Consider the following 20235-nt stretch of genomic DNA (forward strand, 5'->3'; position numbering starts at 1 on the left):
AGCTAGACTTCCTGTCAGACCTGGCAAGCTCGGTGATTCTTTCTCCCCTACCAATGTCAGGGTGTACCGATTCATTTAGGTTCTGCCCTTCGGTTTGGTAATGTTCGGTCACAGAACACACAACCAGTTTGTCTGTCTGCTTTATTTTCATTCGTCAGATTTAATTTCTCTTGAAATTAAACATCCAAGAATATGTGGCCATTTATTGAACAAGAACGTGAGTTTAACAATAAAATTGAGAAGTCTTGGGAATCTGAATGTTTCTGTTATGCATTATTCTCTTAACTAGTACTCACTGTTAGTCACTTAGAAGCACTGTATGAACACACATTGCATGGGAGATGTGTCTGTTTTCTCCTTTAATTCAGCTACTGGGTATTTATGTGTCTGCGTTGTTTGTTGTAGGTTTCAAGGATTGAGTTCAAGTCAAAGGCTTAGCAGCAAGCACCTTTACCCATTGAGCCGCCTCATCCACTCCAAGCTAATTTTCTTATTATCATATACCAACACAATGAATTTTCTTTGTAATCTGAAAGATGTGTTTTATCCATTTGAAAGGCCTCTAAGATGTGATCTATGAGTTTCGGTGTTCTTCCAGAGAAGTCCTTGGCACCCAAAGGTTTCTTCTGTGTTAAGTAAGACCTGTTCGGTCTTTTCTCCGACAACCATGAGAAATCAAAGGAGTGATCCAGTGATGACGATTTCTTTTTTTTTTTTTTTTTTTCGGAGCTGGGGACCGAACCCAGGGCCTTGCACTTCCTAGGCAAGCGCTCTACCACTGAGCTAAATCCCCAACCCCGACCCGATTTCTTGAAGATGGAGTCTGAGAGGTTTTTGGAAGAGGGAGAACTCCATCTGTGATTGTGGGATAAACTAGTGTTCACAGAATCAAATATACTCAGTCTAGAGGAATGCAGATTGGAGGCAAAAGTGGTGTCTTTGCCTCACCAGAGTCAGAGATGAAGAGAAGTCATTAAAGTGACTTAGGAACCGTGTTCTCAGACGGAATGTTTCAATACAGGGGAAAAAAAAAAAAAAAAAAGTGGGGCACGGGAGGGTTAGTTCAGCAAGAGTGACCTCTACTGGAGTTTCCCCAGCCTGACACTGGAGAGCAACGAAATGTGGGTAATGTCTCGAGATCATTCTTCCTCGAGTGGCTCTGCTCTTATAAAACATGGGCCAAGGACAGCTTTCAAAGGAGGGAGTTGGCAGCAGTTAATAATGACCAGCAGCTGAGCTGAGGCAACTGTGGGCTGGGCAGACCAGCTAGCCAAGAGGATCTCAGCAAGGCAGCTTCAATGCCATGCAGGTAGGGCTGTGAGCACCATGGCTGAATCAGGAGAATGGACTTGTGTGAAGAGAGGAAGCACATGGGATGAGTAATGAGGAGTAAGGTTAGTGTATGTTCTAAACCTGAGGAAAAGGAAAAGAGAGATTTATGAGCAATACTGTTGAGTCTGGTGACCATGTAAATGATCTTTATTTAGTTGTAGGTGGCTTCATGGAGAAAGCAAACATTTGGGTTCATTTAAAAGTGCCATCTTCAGGAGGATCTCTGAGTTCAAGGCCATCCTGGTCTACATAGTGAGTTCCAGGACAGCCAGGGCTATGTAAAGAGACTCTGTCTCAAAAAAAAAAAAAACCAGAAATTAAAAAAAATAAGGGTCATCTTGCCAGAAAGATAAACTCAAAGCTTCTGACAAAATGGAAAATGGAATTGGGAGATAAGTGAAAACAGTCCAAAAGTTCTAATTGAGAGGCAAGTGAGAAAAGAACCAAAGGTTCCAAATTATTCAAAAAGTAGCACTTACAGGAGTCTTTGAGTGTGAAAGATAGAAGTGTTGCACGTTGAACAGATGTCAGTAACAATGAAGTTGGGGCCCCTACAGATGAGGACACAGTCCCACAGTACTGATGGTCATCCTTGATGCAGTGTGCCAGTTAAACTAGAAAAGGCCTGGGAAGATTCCGTGCACAATTCCAGGAAGTCAGACATGACGAAGAGTGAGGATTATACCAAGGAAGAGCTCTTCAAAGCAGACATTTTTCTGTTAATTAATTTTTTACTCAGGGTCTCACTATGTAGTCCTGGCTGAACTGGAACTCACTGTGAAGACCAGGCTGACATTAGGCTCACTGAGATCTGCCTCGTTTGTTTTAACTAGTATTTAACTATCCAGAGTATTTTGATTAGTGACTAATTACAGCAGTTCTCTTAAATACATGAATAGTAAAGAAGGGCAAAACTTGTCAGTCGAACCACAGGCAGCCAGCTGTGTCCTTCAAAAGCTTCGTAGTGTGCACACATGCGGACATGCGGAGGGGAGAGAGAGAGAGAGAGAGAGGGAATATAGTATTGGTTTTAGTGTATGTTTCATAAATAGTTTCATACTTGATATGCTTACCTTTGCATAATTTACTATTTTCTCTCAATGCTAATTTACATGTCATAGGATGCTATGTCATAGAGAATGTGAAAACCCATTCCTTTTTGCTTCTTCTTTTTTTCTGAGACAAGGTTTCTTTGTGTATTCCCAGCTGTCCTGGAACTGACTCTGTAAGTCAGGCTGGCCTCAAACTCATAGACTCACCTGCCTCTGCCTCCCAAGATCTGGAATTAAAGGTGTGCACTACCATGCCCTGAAAAAAAAAGCTAATTCTTTTGCTCCACTGTATAGTATGTATGCTGCAATGGAAATGTACTAAATGAATCTTTTCTTAAATGGGCAGATACCTAATAAGCAGTCGATTTGGGCTCTTCTCAGGAGCACCGCTGTGTACACAGGTGGTGTATGTGTACAGTATGCGACATAATACCAAGTTTCAAGTTGATCATGGACTGGTAATTGGCTCCCAGACAGACCTCAGCACAACTGCGTCCATGGTGGAAGTGCCACTCTGGCCATAAAACTCAGTCAACACATACACAGCACCACTTGCCAAAGGAAAAAAAGACCTAATCCATCAAATGCCTTAGTTCTGGGGAAGTCTCTAAAATGTACTAACCTTGTTTTTTGGCTACTGTAGTTTCACTTCTGGCTAACTGTTCTTGTTAGCTGATGTATGTCAACCCAGGATGACGTGTGTGTGTGTGTGTGTGTGTGTGTGTGTGTGTGTGTGTGTGTGTGCGCGCTTAAAAGCTCACCCTGAGAAAGGCATGGTGCTGCACACAGTATAGTAGTCACTAGCCTGCTAATAAAGACTTTCCACCCGCCTCCCCGTGACCCGGAAGTTGTACGGCTACACGACTTTCCATCCCACAATCCCTCACGCCCTTCTTTTCCAACTTGGAGTGCTCCGGCAAAGAAGGGTGGCGAAAAGAAGAAAGACTGTTCTGCCGTCAACGAAGTGGTGACCCGAGAATGCACCATCAACATTCACAAGTGCATCCATGGAGTGGGCTTCAAGAAGCGTGCTCCTCGGGCACTCAAAGAAATTTGGAAATTTGCCATGAAGGAGGTGGGGACTCCAGATGTGTGCATCGACATTAGGCTCAATAAAGCCATCTGGGCCAAGGGAATAAGGAATGTTCCGTACTGCATTCGAGTACGTTTGTCCAGAAAGCGTAATGAGGATGAGGATTCACCAAACAAGCTCTACACACTGGTAACTTACATGCCTGTTACCACATTCAAAAATCTACAGACGGTCAATGTGGATGAGAACTAACTGCTGAATGTCAAATAAAGTTACAGAACTGCCGAGAGAGAGAGAGAGAGAGAGAGAGAGAGAGAGAGAGAGAGAGAGAGAGAGAGAGAGAGAGAGAGAGAGAGAGGAGAAGAGAAGAGAAGAGAAGAGAAGAGAAGAGAAGAGAAGAGAAGAGAAGAGAAGAGAAGAGAAGAGAAGAGAAGAGAAAGATTTTCTAGTGGCTTAAACCCATGTCTAAGTATTCTTTCTGGTTGATACCCTATAATACACTTATCACCCACGTGTCCACGTGTCAGCAAAAAAACGGAGAGGGAGAGAGAGAGAGAGAGAGAGAGAGAGAGAGAGAGAGAGAGAGAGAGAGAGAGAGAGAGAGAATCACCCACATATGGAATGTATGGGCAGAACCTGGGGCCTCGCTATCCAACATTCTGCTCAAATAAGAGCACCTGTCATGCTTTTTCCCCTGCCGCCGCCAAGTTCTGCGGAGGCGGAAGCTCGGGTGCGTTCAAGATTCGGCGTCACCCGTAATCCACCGCCATGGCCGAGGAAGGCATAGCTGCTGGAGGTGTAATGGACGTCAACACTGCTCTACAAGAGGTGCTGAAGACCGCCCTCATCCACGATGGCCTAGTACGTGGCATACGCGAAGCTGCCAAAGCCTTAGACAAGCGCCAAGCCCATCTCTGCGTGCTTGCATCCAACTGTGATGAGCCCATGTATGTCAAGCTGGTGGAGGCACTCTGTGCTGAGCACCAGATCAACCTGATAAAGGTTGATGACAACAAGAAACTAGGGGAATGGGTAGGCCTCTGTAAAATCGATCGAGAGGGGAAACCCCGGAAAGTGGTTGGTTGCAGTTGCGTTGTAGTTAAGGACTATGGCAAAGAATCTCAGGCCAAGGATGTCATCGAGGAGTACTTCAAATGCAAGAAATGAATAAATAAAATTTTGGCTCAAAAAAAAAAAAAAAAAGAGCACCTGTCATTACCCTCACACAAGCATACGCTGCAGTCAGATCACATAGGCTCTGGAAACTTCTCGTGTCTAGAGTCTTTCCATCTCTTTCCATCCCGTTCAGTTATACCACGTTGGTCATTCGAAGCAGTTGGGGTAGGAACTCAGACATCACACAAATCAGTAGATTCTGCAAACTGGATTTAATGTTTAAGAAGCAGCACTGAATACTTATCATAACATGACAGCCCCCCCCCCCCAGCATCCCAGGTATCCGTGAGGTAACTGAAACTGGGCACAATTAAAGCTACCTATTCACATCGGATCTCCAGTCCACAGGTCCACTCTGTGGCACTTTTCAAAGGCTTGGCTTCCGCAGTCCATAAAGCCTAAGGAGAAAGAGATCTTGTTTCCTTTCTAGGGAGGGGACAGAGCAGCAAGATGAAGTGGGACTAGGGTAGCTGCGTGAGCCCATCGAGTTCATCTCTCTGGGATAACCTATGTGACATCACACATCCAACCGGGCACGAGCTCTTGACCTCTGCACCCTAGACAAGTCTGAATTCCACAAACATTTGCTTACCAGGCACCTTTCTATGCACTATGGATGCAGAAGAGCAGGGGAAAAAATCAAAAGACAAAAATCCTTGTCTTCAAAAGCTACAGAGTAGTAAGGGGCATATCTCACTCTCCATTGACCCTGCCTTAATTGTTAGGGCCACAGAGGTCTCTGTACTCACAGAGAAGCACTAAGGGAACCAGGAATGTTAATCATGCAGGAGTGTCTCCTTAGTGGGGGAGATAAAGATCAAAATCCCTGCATTCTCTCCAGAAGACTGAGAGTGGTATTGCTAACAACCTGGTGACTTTCTTCCTATCGCTGGAGGCAGACCTTGCCCACCTTTCGATATAGAGCAGACCTCATCCAAATTCCCCAGAATAGTCATCCCCACCTCTTCTCTCCATAGACCATTACCCACCCTTAGGGAAGATGTCTCGAGCACTCTGTAGCCTGCTATCAGTTAGACCACACCTTTTAGCTGTAGAACCCACCCTCACGATTTCATGAACTTTGTAGAAGTCTCTGTGTACTCACACCTTAAGCCTTATTGTGCACATGGAATTGGACTGATTCGATTGACTGTTGCCTGGAAACCTTTTCCCAAACTGTACTGTTTTAAATGTGCTGACAATGAACTTCCCAGCATTAGACTCCCCAAAGTCTGACCCAGGTTGAAAAAGCCAATCCTGCTGTGGGTTTTCATTGTTGTCTCTTCCCACTGCTCAACTGCCTGTTTGACAGCAAGGGCCCCTTCACCTAAGTGGTGTTGTTTGTTTTGCTTTGTTTTGTTTTTGAGACAGGATCTCTCTACGTAGCTCTGGCTATCCTGGAACTCATTACGTAGACCAGGCTGGACTTGAACTCGCAAAGCTCTACATAAGCCGTCATGCATAGCTAATTTATGTTTTCATTATCTTGGACATACACTGTTCTTATTTAACTCTAGGTACCATCAGAAGATTTAGTATGGGGTTGGAGCTGAAGTTTATTTTTGGAGGGAATGGGTTCTTTAAAAAACTTACAATTATGAATATTATAATTATATATTACATACATATTTGTGGATTCAGGATATATATGTATTCATGTGAATATACCACAATAAATTCTCAAAGAAATTGGAGAGAGCCTATGAAAAGCCTCAGGAAAAATTAGGCTCTGCTACATCCTTTCTCTATTTTATCCAGACAAGAAAAGCAGCCTTTCCTACACAGTCCCATACTGTACACGGCCTGCCCCACTTCTAGGTGACAGCTTCCTTTCCTGTCGCTTTCCAGAACATGAGTGTATGTGTGCTCACACACGCACACACACAGGCATACACATACACACAGACATACACACATACACGCACATACAGACACAGATACACACACACAGACACACAGACACACAGACACACACACACACACACACACACTTTTCTCCATAAAGGTAAGGAAATAGCCAGGCGTGGTAGTACACACCTTTGATGTCAGTACTCCAGAGGCAGAGGCAGGAAGTTTTCCGTGAGTTAGAGGCCAGCCTGATCTGCATAATGAGTTCTGGCACAGACAAAGCTACGTAGTGGAAGAGGCTATCCCATAAACATCCAAAAGGAACGAAGATAAGGGAATGGGTAGCTTGGTCCTCCATCCCGGGTTAACTGATCTGTAAGTAGTACTGCCTACGCCTTAAAATGTAAACGCATACACGTTTGTTATATTTGCTGCCACGCCATTGAAGTTAAGCCTGACCACAGCAAGTAAGCAAACAGTTTGTAATCAGAATATAAACAAGATAATTCATGGATTTACTTCTATTTTTCCTTCTGGGACAAAACCTACTAGTTCATACACACAGATATTACTACTACAAACAAGAGTCTGACCTCATCTGCCTAAATTATAGCCTTGGCCTCTGAAAAAAAAAAACAAACAAAAACAAAACAGCAGCCATGTAGAGCTCCTCAACCTTGAGAGGTTTTTTTTTTTTTTTTTAACACTGCCTTTAACTAGCTAAGAAGCAGCTGTCCAGAGACAGTGCTAGGTGTCATTCTCCAGGAAGGAGGTGAGTCAGCGTGGCTCTGCACAACAGCACAGAATGGACAAACATTCCTCTCATCATGAGGGAAAGTGGTCGCTTCCTATTTCCCAGAGAGATTGAGGCTGGCTTTCTTTGACATTCATCGTGATTGGCAGGGCTGTGGACGGCCTAGAATAATGAGGGGGAAGATCTTGCCTTTGTTTCACAGCAATGAAATGGGATCTCACCTTTTTCACCAAAGGCTCCAATGTCATGCCTCCCACTGTTTTATTATCTAGGACTGAATGGTTCAGATTAGACACCAGGCCAGGCCACAGGAAGGGAAAAATCCCCAGGCAAGACCCGATATAACGGGTTTTTTTCTTGAAGCAACTGAGGAGACTTCAGGAGTCAATAGCAAGGAAGACTGAGAGCTGAAACATAGCCTCCCGGCAACTTTCTGAAATTGCCCTTCTCTTCACTTCCTGGGATGTGCGAGAAGCCATGACTAGTGCATGCTTGAATTTTTGTTTTTATTTTCTAATTATCAGGTGACTTAAGAAGTGAATCCAAAAAGCGACCTAACACTCTGGAGACTCCAGGGGGCACTATAGCACAATAGACAGACTGCTCAAGCACTAGTCAGCCTAAAATGACTTTGTGTCTGAGTCTCACAGTTTTCACTGGGCTGGGGTGTGAGCAAAACAGCTCTTCTGTTTAAACAGTACCATCTCAAGACCAGACTTACAAAAAGAAAAAAAGCCAACGCTAAGCTCCTCAGCATGGTGAGGGAGGTACCAGCATGGCACCCCAGGTGCTGGGAGCTGCCACGTTTGAAGTGTAGCCAGTCTTCCAGTTCCACAGGCTCATCCTTCTATCTCTCCTCCCAGGCCTGGGCCCTTCTGCGCTCATCTCATCCCTCCTTCTCTTGACAGTCCAATCCTCTGGGATAACATTGATGTTTATGCGCCTACCACCGTGAGCTTCAGGAGGGCACCGCTCAGCTCTGTTTTCCACTTATGCTCTAGGACTGGGCACAAGACAAGAATCTTTTTGAACATGAGCATGAATGTCTGTGAAGTAAAAAGGTGAGGTAAGAGGTTCTGACCTAACTGTTCCAAAAGTGACACCTTAATTGAGCCAGAGTAGGGTAAGGCACTTTCTATAGGCTCAGACCAAGCCTCCTCTGTCTGTTACCATGCTTCCATAACCCTTAAATTCTTATCTATAAAGCAGTCCTAGTAAGTAGAAAGGGGTAAATCTTTCCCCAAAATGAGATAAGTAATGTAAAATAAAACATCATTACAAGAAATAGACTTTTGGCTGCATCTGGAGAGATATTTGACTCTGATCCCAATGGCTACTCTAACATTTGTCCAGGACATACCCCAAGTCTTCCAGAAGGTTCAGCAGCTCTAACCCAGAAGCCCTTCACTGAGGCTGCAGGGTCTGCTAGGTCTTTTTTTTTTTTTTTTTTTTTTTTGGTTCTTTTTTTTCGGAGCTGGGGACCGAACCCAGGGCCTTGCGCTTCCTAGGCAAGCGCTCTACCACTGAGCTAAATCCCCAACCCCGGTCTGCTAGGTCTTAAACATCATCCTGCCTGGTTCCTGTCTATTCCATGGGGTTAATTAGGATAGAGTAGAAACTACACAGGAAGTCCCCACTAATGCCCGCTACCTCTCCATGCTACCTTCCCAGGTCAGCCTATTCCACCATTTTCCCAGGTTATTTCTGAGCACTTGTCCCTCAAATCTTTTTAGAACCACAAGGCACCACCAAAAAGGCACAGGGACTCACTCCACTGCGCCCTGGAAAGAAAAGCATTGCATGCCTAAATTCGAGTGCTCCTCCTGGAGGGGATGGCAGAGTGAAAAAACAGCCCAGACTATGGAAATGACTTCAGTCAATGAAGAGCTCTTTGTCAGGTAAGCAAGACACCAACACAGCAAGGGGAATAATACTGTCTGGCGAGAGATACTGGATCAACCAGCAAAGGGCCTGGAATGTCCCTAAATGGTCCCTCAATGTGAGAAGCCACGAGAGATGCTGAACTGCAGAAGGATGGAGGGGGTTAGGGTGGACACCCTGGAGACAGAAGAGGGAGTCTAGTGTTGAAGTGTGTTACTATCAGATTTGCTGAGGGGACTGGGGCAGAGAGAAGGGCATGGAAGACCTGACAGAGGCAGCTGTAGGTAGAAGAAAAGTGTACCAGAGATTACCTACCCCATCCCAGTCCAAAGCCCGGGGGCTGCCAGAGGGGCTGATGTGTGACGACACACACAGAGGGTACATTTGCTTGTGAAGGACGGTCATGTGGGAACTAAATTGGGCCACTGTGGCCCAGGAGCCCAGTCACTTGTGCAGGGGGCAGAGACTCTTCTTGCTCCTCTCCTGCCCCATGGTCCAGCCCAGCTCTAATTTCCCCAGTTGATGGTCAGCACAGACAGAAGACCAAAGCCCAAGCTAGGATGTGGTCTTCTCAAACAGGGCCTCACAGTCTGTGGAGAACACATGGATTCTAGAACAACAATGAGGGGGCGGGGCAGACTCAGCAGCCCAGCATCCTCAGATCACACTTCTGGCTTCATCAGATGGGTGGGAGGAGGAGGAAGAGACGAAACGGTTAGATACTGCAGGTCTGAGGGCCAGAAGGCTCAAGTGGACCTCGGAGTCAAAGCAGAATAGGGAGGAATCAGACTGTGAGCCTCCAGGAGCAGCCAGCCGAGCCTGGCAAAGTGGCCTTAGTGGATACTCCTGTAAACTGCAGAAACAAGAGGGGCAAAGGCTTTCAGGGGTGGGGAGAAGGGGAGGGGTTTTTTTAAGAAAGGGAAGTCTTAGCCAGGTGTAGGAGCTGGCATGTGTGATCCCAGCACTCTAGCTCTCTGATGCTGTCTCCGACGTGGCAGGTCTGGGAAGGTTTTCCTTCGTATTTGTCACAAGCTACCTATGTCAATGCCACTGATCCAGGAGCCATACTATGAGGGACAAGGTTTAGAGTCGGCTAAAGGGATGTAGAGGCCAGTTAGGAAAGAATTCACTTTGAGAAACCTGGTTTTGATAGTTCTGTGGGTAAGATGTGTGTGTGTGTGTGAGAAGTCTGTGTGAGATGGCAGTGTCTCTTCCTCCTTCACAGGTGACGGGTGTTGAAAAACTGGGCAAAATGAGAGGAGTGGAGACCAAAGAGGTCAGGAGAAGAGACAGGGAAACTCTGGTGTCCCTGGGGTTCTTCCTCTGGGTCAGTGCTAGGCAGGATATTAAGAGCTGACTTGGCGCATGCCCCATCTCACCCCCAGGATGATGGAGATCTCAGAGTGCAAACAGCAACAAGGGCAAGGCCATCCCCCTAGCCCCCTTTTGCTGTTCTGCAGGAAACTGCTGGACTCAACCCAAGCTTTGCTGATAGCCTGTAAGACACAGAGGAATGGCTATGGCCCAAGATCGAAGGCCAGGTGATTTCTGGGTAGAAATAAAAGATGAATGGACTCAGAAAGAAGGCTGGAGCTAAAGAGGTGAGCTGGGCGTACGGTTAAGAGCCCAGCTCACCTGAGCCTTTGAGAAACTTCTTGCTTTCAGAAATCAAGAGATTTTTCAAAAGCTCAGGTGGGAATGTAAACTTAAGTTCAGGGAACCCAGGGACAGGAACAAGAATAGGAGGTGAAGGACTCAGGTAGTTCAACTTGGCTGGGGCCCCATTCCCACCACAAGGTGAGAGAGACACTTAAGTACTAAACCAGCCAGCAGAGGCAGAGGTTAAGCCGAGGTCAAATGGCACCAAGGGTGCAGCGACTCCCAGAATCAAGCGTTGGCTGAGGAGAGGGCGGCGCATACTTAGGGGAAGGAGATGGGACCACAAAGATGCTGGAGCTTCGTCTGGTGGCGACGGGGAGGCCGTGGTGATTCCCGAGCGCAGTGTCACGAGCTGCCCTGCTTAGGCCGGGCTTCCTCGCCGCGCAGCCCCCAGACCGTCCTTTCCTCGCCTTCCCGGGCCCGGGCCAGCTTCCCGGCGGGGGAGAGGCCGTGGCCCCCAGCCCGGCTACCGACTCGCCAGGGTCCGCCCCGCCGCCGCGGCCCCAGCCCGGCCGCTCCTCCCCCGATGATGTCACGTCCCTGGCCGCCCCTCGGCCGGCCTCGCGCCCCGCCCCCGCCTCCCCTGGCCCCGAGTCCCCTGGGCCCACCCGCTTGCGACAGCCCTCCTTTTGCCCGTGCTCCCTCCCTAGGGCTCCCGCTCCCCAGGGAGCGGCGGTGGCGGCGGGATGGCCAGGGCCCGCGGCCAGGCCCCGGGGAGCGGCGGGCGGCGGCGTCCGCGGCGGGGAGGCGCGGGGACCGGGCCCCGGGGGGACTCGGCCGGTCTGCTGCTGCTCCTGCTGCAGGTGCTGCCGCCCGGGGCAGCGGCAGGCCCGGGGCGCCGGGGCACTCGGGGGTCTGGCGGCGGCTGCGTCTGCTGGCCCAGCGCCGGCCCTGCTTTTCCGCGGGACGCGCGTCTGCTGCTGTTGCTGCCGCCCCGGCCACCACCGTCGCCGCCGCCGACCTCCACGGCCGCAGCCTCCCCCTCTCGGATGGTAATCAGCGCCCCGCGCGGGCGCCGCGGGCGGGCGGGCGGGGGAGAGGCCCGGGTGGGGGGAGGGCGGGCACCTCGCGGGGCGCTCGCCCCCCCTCCGACGACCGCGGCGCTGGGCAGCCGCCAGAGCGCGCCTCTGGGGCGCCTCCGTGCGGAGCCGGTGCGGGCTCCGCTCTCAGTCTGTTCACCGGAGCTCAGGCCGCGGGGGAATCCCTCCATCTCCCCGCCCCGGGAGGGGAGGGGACAGCGTCGGCGCCCGGGGACCGGTTTTCTCTAAGAGCACCCGAGAGGCGAGCGGCACTGAGGCACCGGGACTCCGTGCAGCGCTGCGCTCCTGGAGGCTCCTGGTGCCGTCGGGTCGGGCTGAGCTGAGACGCCCACAGTCTCGGCGGGACGGGATCCCTGGCAGTGGGGGGCGCCCACGAACTGCGGGTCCTTATGTTTCCCGCACAGGACGCTCTGCCCCGCGGTGGGCTCCACTTGAAAGAGGAGCCGCTGCTGCCCTCCAGCCTGGGCTCCGTGCGCTCCTGGATGCAGAGCGCGGGCATCCTGGACTCCAGCACCGCGGCGCAGAGGTAAGCGCTCCAACCGACCTAGCACGCTGGTTGCGCCTTTCATCCTGCACGCCCAGCTACTCTGGAGCAAGGGGTGGAAGGAGTCCTAACTCTTGACTGTCCCGACGAAGTCTCCTGTTCGCCCGGTGTGAGTTTGACTTCTTCCTGAGGATACGGGGCGGGTTGCTCACTATGGTCCAGGGCTCCGGAGGGGAGTTGGTGTCGCCTCCTCCCTCCCGTACACCTTGAGCCAGGACCCACAGTTACTAGCCGTCTAAAGATGTACAGCCCCTTCTTCCTGTGCAGTCTCTACCGTTCCACTTGTCCAGTTCCGCGGCTACCCAACAAGAATGGCAAGAAACTCTGTGGTATTCAGAGATGTGGGTGGGGCTGAAGAGTGGCTAAGCCAGTGGGCAGTTAGCCTTGTTGAACTGATAGGGTTGAGAATGGGGCTAGACTCCTCATTGGGTGGTCTTGGGTAGATCCTGAAGGAGACTGGAAGCTCTTGGAAATTAGCAGGATCTGCTCTGGTTACTTTTAAGGGGAAGGTGTAGGGGTCAAGGCAGGAGACCTCTGTTCGGAATGGGCTCCAGGATTTGGATGGGGACTTTGAAGGCTTGCTTGTTAACCCTGTCACTGAAGCAGCTGGGACCTGATCTCTGTAACATTCCCTCCAAGCATCCAATATGGACTGGAGGTTATACATCTCATCAGGAGCTTGTGGTGCCTAGCACTAAGAAGGGACGGTCCCCGAGGACAGCCAGGACAGGGTAGGCACTGGGTCTTCAGGAAGTTTAAATAGCTGCTGTCCAGTATCTGAAGGATGTCAAAGGAGACCACGGCTGGCACAGCACTCCCATTCACACATCCAAACTTGTTCAGGTATCACTTGCCGTGCACCCCAACCTCACTGATAGTAGACACAGAATGTTCTATGGACAAAGGGATGAGTGATTTTGCACATCTGTCTTCACAGAGAGAGTGCTGAGCTTTCTGTTGAGTGATCTCTCCTGGACAGGAAAAGATATTCCAGATGAGCCAAGTCCAGTAAGTTATAGTCTCTAGTTAGAGCCATCTAGCTAAAGACTATAGAAACACAATCACAGTTGTTTAACACAACTGCTTTCGGTGTGTTGGTGTCTTTCCTTCCCATTTCCCTCCTTAAGGTCTGTCTTGTGCTATGCTTAAAACTGCTTGTGCCCCCTTTTCTGCTGGTTTTGGTTTTCTCATTAAGTTGAGGGGGTTTCGTGAAGTTTTAGCTGAGTGTATTAGAGTGGGAGATCCTGTTTCTTTCAGACTTTGCTCTCTACCTAACTAGGCTGCCATGTTAGATGAGGAGAAGCAGGGGTGCCAGGGATGATATCTTGAAGGTGGGTGAAGGGGCAAGAAATCTGGATGTGAGACTTTCAGCCTCATTGCTCCTGGTCACCCACAGCACTATCTACACAGAGAAAGGTTCTTGAGTGGGGTCTATTCCGAGTCCCCAAGAACACATAACTGAAGCCGAAAGGTTTGAACAGAACATTTTTTTCGGGCCTGAGCTTTCTTGGCCCCAAGTCTGGAACCTGTCATTCTAGGACACAGATTGAGAGTTTTCAAACATTTGGGCGATTCTCTTCCCACTTCCAGAGGGGAAGCTAATCTTGGTTCTCATTTCTTTCCACATTGCTTGCCCTTTCTTCTGTGTGTACACCCCCACCCCCCACCCCCTGCCACCAAGTCCTCTGCTCAGGTCTTCCTCTCCCAAAACGTAACAAAAAACATCCATCTCCCAGCCTCCCCTTCATCTTCCTCCCCTGTCTGGCTGCACTGCAATGCTTCGGGGTGTGGATGGCCTGTGTCTTCCTCATCCTCACCCAACAGCCACTCGGTTTGCAAAGCTTGTGGATACCTAGTCTCACTCCCAGTGTCCCCAGATATCACTTTTACCAGTTAACACTCTCGAATTCTAGACCTCATTCTGACTCCTGGTCCTATACTGTGACTCACCACTTTAAGGATGGTTACCACAGGCTGCTGGGTCTGGCACATCCCAGACAGCTGGCATTCAAGGCTCATCACAGCCTGACCCCTGCTTTCTTCCCCGGCTTCTGTGTGTATGGTAATGGCCGATGGTGTTGAAGAGGCAACAAGACTGCCAGACCATCCTCCCTGCCTGGGGGATTTGGAGGGGTGGGGTGGGGACAGTTTTTAATGTTACCTAAACTACAGGTCAGGCTCTGCAGTCCTCGGTCTGTCTCTTCCTGGCTGTGACGACCGAGGCTTCCCTGTAGAGCAAAGATGGCAGTCCATTAATCTTTCTTGCTGTAGCCCACAGGCTTAAGTAGTCCACCTAGATGGCTGCAGAAGGCTTCTCCATCAGGCCCCACCCCCCCTTCACTTCAGTATGTTCCAGCAACTGCCCTACTTCCCTCAGCTACCCCTCTCCAATTTTAAAACTTTGACTTTACTAAAATGCCGAAGTTTTGAAGAAAGTAGATGAGGAGGAAGGCTCGGGAGGCTTGCTAAGATCAGTGAGGGAGCCTCGGCTAACAAGAAGGGAAATTCTGAGCATAGCATGTAGGGAAAGAAGAGGAAATGAATACCCATCCCATAGGAAGGGAAAGGAAGTCTTCCTGCTCCTCGCCAGGGTCTCCTTAACAGGGATGTCTGCTCAAAGGCCCCTGGCCATTGCTGTGACTTCTCCTGCCCTGAATCGATAGGAATTTATCTCTGAGACCTATCCCCAGGCCATTCCCCATCCTCCTCAGACAAGTCTTCCTGCTGCAGGCTTAGCAGAGATGGTAGTGCTTTTCTCCTTCTGGTGTGCTTCCTAGGCTGGGGAGACTAGAGGGACCTGACCAGCCTTTGTCCTGCAGTAGTTATGGAGGACACTGCCCATCCTACCAGCCAGTCACTGCTTGAGGAGCAAGGCCTTAGAGGAGGCAGGCAGCTGGGGATATCTTTCCTGTAAGCGGCTGCAGGCTAGCCTCCCTGCTAGGAAATGCTTTTGTTTGCTTTAATAATTAATAGCTGTACCTCGTCCTGGAGCCTGGCTGGCAGGCAGGCCGGCCTGTGGGTAGACAGCGAGAGGGTTGGCAGAAGAGAAACGGGGTGAATAGCCAATAGGTGGACTGAAAGCCATGGAGGAAAGTGGTAGAACACATCGTGAGAGTTTTCTTTCCCCTGCCTACCATGTAGACTTGGGTTACTACGTTCATTTTGGGGTAGGTACTGAGCAGTAATAAGAGGGACTCCGAAGCCTCCATTGACCCGAACCTTCTCTTCAGCTGATTCATCTACACACAGGTTCTGGGTAGCTGCCTTTAGCTACCAGGTCTTTCCTCTGTGGGTACCATCGAGGTGGGTGTGCCCTGTGTGTTACTGCTTTTACCTTCTTTGATGAGCTAGTTCTGAGACTAGCAGGGCCTGGGGTGGGGGGCTAGGTCAAGAGATCTTGGCTGGAGACAAGCACTGCATGATGATCACTGGGGATACAGGGGATGCCTAAGGGACAGCTTGGGCACCACTAGGATGCTTAAAAAGGAAGAGAAGGGAGGGTTTGGAAGAAATGAACGTGGAACTTCTGTAGCCAGGCAGGGTGGGGATTGAGCAGAACTGCATTGTTCTTGCTGGAGGTAGAGGGTGGTCAGCAGAGCCCACTTCCAAAGCGGATGACTTCAGGATAGGTCCCAGTAGGTCCACATCTCAGACTTGAAGGTGGATCAGGCTCAAGGCAAAGTTCTGTCTTGCTCAGAACCTGGGGCTGCCAGGTGGGCCAGACTGAACATTTGGCAGGAAAGTGGAAGACAGAAGCCCCAAGAGGCAGCTTGTCCTCTAAGGGGATGCAGAAGGGTATTGTTAAGTTACTATTTATAGTAAGTGTGTGATCAAGCACGAGGGAGTGTTTTGTGAATAGAGAACAGAGACTGCAACAGGAGCTGTGTCTACTGGAGAGTTCTGGATGCCCAGGAAGAGCCCTGGGGCGTCTTGCTCAGCCTTACAAGAGAACATCTCCAGGGACCTGCTGGGTGGGCTCAGTAATAACAACCAGATACACTGTTGCCTTACTTACCATGCCAACTAGCATCGCCGTGTGCTCTGGAGTGCAGCTTTCCTTAGTGGTCCAGGCTATGAAGATGAAGCTGTCCTCGTTCATTTGACCTCAAAGTCCCTAACAGTGCTCATGAAGCCTAGGCATACCCAAGTTTACTACAAGGCAAGACTCATCTGTCCAAAAAGTATCTGGGCAAGCTAGCTTTTCTTCCTGGTGTTACAGAAGGTCTCCTTAAATCTTGGGCCTGTGTCAGAGCGGAGAATGTGACATGGTAGAGAGACTGCAGTGAAGGCTCCCAAGTCTGGGTTCTCTGGATTTGAAACCCATTCTCCACCACCTCAACCCCCTCCAGAGCTGAAAGGAAAGTTGCTTTGACATTGTGTTTGAAACAACCTCTCTGAGAAAGTGAGGAAATGTGTTGTTTGTTTTGGATTCTTGCAAAACTAGTTAGCATGATGGTTTTTTTTGTCCCCCCCCCAGGGGGGCATTTATCTGAAGACGGTACATGCCCTATTTCCCATGATGCTAAGGGAATGAAACGTCACTGAAGTCCCAGCAATCCATATGCTGAGCAGGCCAAGTGATCACATGTGCACATCATAAACCCGGGATCCACGAGCCGCCCTAGGCCCCAGGAGCTAAAGTTCTGTGGGCTTCGCTCATATCCAGTACTGCTGGGTGTCTGACAGTTGAAACCCACCCTCATCTTGGTCCTCTTGGTTGGTAAAGGGTCTACCTCAGCCAGCATCTGCTTCCTCATGCTTGAAGACGTGCTTAGGAGGCCAGAGCTTGTTCTGCCTGCAAGTACACGAGTAAAGGAGAAAAATGGAGCAGCAGGAACTGGAAAGATGGAGACATAGTTTGAATCCCAGCCCCCACACCAGGAGGCTCACAAATGCTCACAACTGGAGCTGTAATTCCAGTTCCAAGGGAGTATGCACCCTCTTCTGGCTTCTTTGGGCACACAGATGCATAAGCACATGGGAATACACATAAATAAAATAAATCTGGAGGAGGGAGTGTTGACTTAGGAGGTGGCAATGCCTAACCAGAGTTGCTGGACTACTGAGTCCCTGACCCAGTAGTCAGGTGGGATAAGTCTGAAGTCCTTGGTCTGTGTTTTTGTAGTTCTCCATAGACTCACACTGTGAACTGCCTACAGTGGCAGCTTGGTGGGCTGGCTACCTTCTTGCCTTTGTCTCCCTCCTCTCCTGCGGTTCCTGGAATCAATCCAATAAGCTATTGATATGTGGGTTTTCACCCAGGGACTTCTCTGCTTCTAGGAGAACATAAATGGGACGCTTTCCTCTCCGTGATTCAGGAGCTCCATCCTTCATCCCTCCATCTTCCTTTCTTTTAGATAAATAGTATGTATGCATCAGGAGACATCCTCAAGTTTCTTCCCACCCTCCAGAGGTTGTCTTGGACAGCTCCGCTTAGGAGAGCACACAACCAGAGATATTAGCCCTGTCTGCATCTCACTATCTGAGCAGAGAGCACTCGTGCCCAGGATGTGACCATGGGGACTGTCTGACTGCTGGGCACTTTGTGCATGGTTACAGCATGTCTTTGTTTCTGTTCTTTAACTGTGGTTTGTTTTCTAATTACAAGAGCAACAGCTTCTCCCAAGGGGAGAAGAGAAAAACAATGTTTCCCTTCCTTCTTCCCAGCTTTCTCCCTTTGCAGTTTATGTAACAGGTGCTGGTCACCCACTGCAGTTACAGGCACAGGAGCAAGGGAGACTGCTAGGGAAGGAAGACACGGTCCAGCCTGCTTCTGTCTTCTTTTGCTTTCTGCCCTCTGTACAACAAATTCCTTGTAGTATTCTGTGTCATGCACATAGAAAACACTAGATTTTTTTTTTCAGCAAAATCTTTTCCCATTTTATTTCAGTCTCCTCACTTCACTGGCTGATGTAGGACTGAGGTAAACTGCAGACTTCCCAGGCAAGGAGCGGAGAATGGGCCTAGCAGGGGGACTGTCATTAATGCTGTTCTGTGGTAGCTCCGTGATGATGGAAATGTTAACTAGTCAGTGCTGTCCCATGGAAGGCTGTGAGCGAGAGCAGGGGTAGAGGACTTAGTGCTACTCTGGGCTGCCTCAGGAGGAATAGAGTCAGGCTAGGTTGAGTTGTGGGGCCGTGAGATGGCTCAGTTTCTCTATGCCTCACCCCCTAGTGCTGGATACTGATCCTCACCTCCTGTGGGAGCCTGCTGACTTTCCCCTTCCCTATGCTTTGGGATTACTCCCAAAGTAATCCTCTTCCACAGGCAAGGCAGGCCCATATAGGGAGTTTGGCCCAAGGTAAAGGGAAAGCAGCAGGTGACCAATAGGAGCAGGAGACCAGCAGGAGCAGGGGATAGGCAGGATTTAGACTGAGTGAAGTTTGCCCAAAGGACTGAGATAGGATCAGAAGCTTGGGTCACTAACCGTTCCCTTTTGCACCAGTTTAGAAGCTCTAAGCCAAGCAAGGGCTTTTGCACAGAAAGGCCTATTGAGTGGCCCGGGAATTCTGTACTTTCTCAGTATCCACCTCTCCTCTGCCAAGGCCTTTCTGTCTATTTTCTTCCCACTGCATGAGAGCCTTATCAGACTCACAAGAATTAAGAGCAGCAGTGAGGGGACTGCTCTACAAGGCCACCCACTTCCGTCATCTTTTCCACTGGGTGGTTCTTGAAACCATCCGTGTCAGAGTTCAAGCTAAGCTGGCCCTGGAAGCAGGAGGGTGGAGCTCAGAGTTGATGTCTCATTAGCATATTCATCCATAGTAATCAGAGACCTGCTGTGATCAAAAGCTCTTCAGGCTTCCCTGCCTCTCAGCCAGCTTGAGAAGCTGACGGAGGGTGGTCAAGTCCCCACTTGAAAGGACTGCTACCTAGCCAGGAGGGAACAGGGAAGAATGGAGAGAGGTCAATACCCTGGAAAGGGAACTTCTCTGGTAGGGAAGAGGGTTGGGCACCTTTTTGTCATCATATCTGCCTCCTACATCACCCATGGCCACGGCCAAGAATGCATCCATGAGAAAGAACAGTTGGTTTTATTATTTGCTAGACTCAGTATGAAAACATAGCAATCAACTCATTCTCTGACAGTCTAGATACTATGGCCTAGTGTGAAGCCAAAGAAAACAGTAAGTTCGTTTTATTTAATTTTTAAAATAAACTTGTGTTTATTTATTTGTTGGGGCGGTGCTTACATGTGCCATGGCACACATAGAGATGAGAGGACAACTGGTGGGCATTGGCCCTCTCCCTCTACCATGCAGGCTCCTAGGATCAAACTCAGGTTATCAGACTTGGCAGCAAGGGCCTTTTACCTGTTGAGCTGTCTCAGTGGCTCCTGGTTTTAAATTATGTGGAAGGAAATATTAAATAGCAATGAGTTTGGTAGTCATTGTCACAGTAGCATGCCTGATGGGCATCTGGGATGCTGGCATGTGTGTGTGTGTGTGTGTGTGTGTGTGTGTGTGTGTGTGTGTGTGTATTCATGTATGGGTGCATATATAGGGAGAGCATAAGGAAGCCAGTACAGCCTCATGCAGTGTACAGCCTCATGTCATTCCTCATACACCTTTCTCCTTTTGTTTGAGACAGGGTCTCCCTTTAGCCTGGAACTTCACCGAGTGGTCAGCAAGTCCCAGGGATCCCCTGTCTCAGTTTCCCATCATACAGCACCATGCCCTGCTTTTTATGTTGGTTCTAGGGGTCCAAAACTCAGGTGGGTCCTCATGCTTATGGAGCACATGCTTTACCAATTTAGACATTTCCCCAGGCCTGGGCACTGGCTTTTAATGGCAGCTGACGTCTCCCCCATGTCTCATGACCTAAAATGTAGAAGTCACGTGCTGTCACTTTTGTTATATTCCATTGGCCACACAGATCAGCAGGGACACGCGAGAGGAACCTGCTAAAGCACATTG

General features: G+C 49.4%; 2 protein-coding genes and 1 pseudogene across 6 annotated transcripts in view; all 3 read left to right on the forward strand.

Annotated features, from left to right (window-relative positions):
* Nucleotides 1-2834: 2834 nt before the first annotated feature.
* On the forward strand, nucleotides 2835-3702 carry Rpl31l6 (ribosomal protein L31-like 6; annotated as a pseudogene).
* A 402-nt stretch (nucleotides 3703-4104) lies between these two features.
* Nucleotides 4105-4616, forward strand: Rps12l12 (ribosomal protein S12-like 12). The gene is given in 1 exon segment (NM_001408856.1): nucleotides 4105-4616. A coding segment is annotated over 1 exon segment (399 nt). The 5' UTR covers nucleotides 4105-4185; the 3' UTR covers nucleotides 4585-4616.
* Nucleotides 4617-11311: 6695 nt separating this feature from the next.
* Ebf4 (EBF transcription factor 4) overlaps nucleotides 11312-20235 on the forward strand; it is a 68100-nt gene continuing 59176 nt past the window's right edge. For 4 of the 5 annotated variants that reach the window (XR_015683409.1, XR_015683410.1, NM_001415850.1 and 1 more), the window contains 2 exon segments: nucleotides 11312-11727; nucleotides 12180-12301. Coding sequence is in view for 3 of the 5 variants with exons in the window: in NM_001415850.1 (NP_001402779.1) it covers nucleotides 11422-11727; nucleotides 12180-12301 (428 nt within the window). In the remaining 2 variants the exon portion in view is untranslated. 5 annotated transcript variants of the gene reach the window in all.

The sequence above is a fragment of the Rattus norvegicus genome, chromosome 3, assembly GCF_021556685.1.
Source record: "Rattus norvegicus strain SHRSP/BbbUtx chromosome 3, alternate assembly SHRSP_T2T, whole genome shotgun sequence".
NCBI classification, from domain to species: domain Eukaryota; kingdom Metazoa; phylum Chordata; class Mammalia; order Rodentia; family Muridae; genus Rattus; species Rattus norvegicus.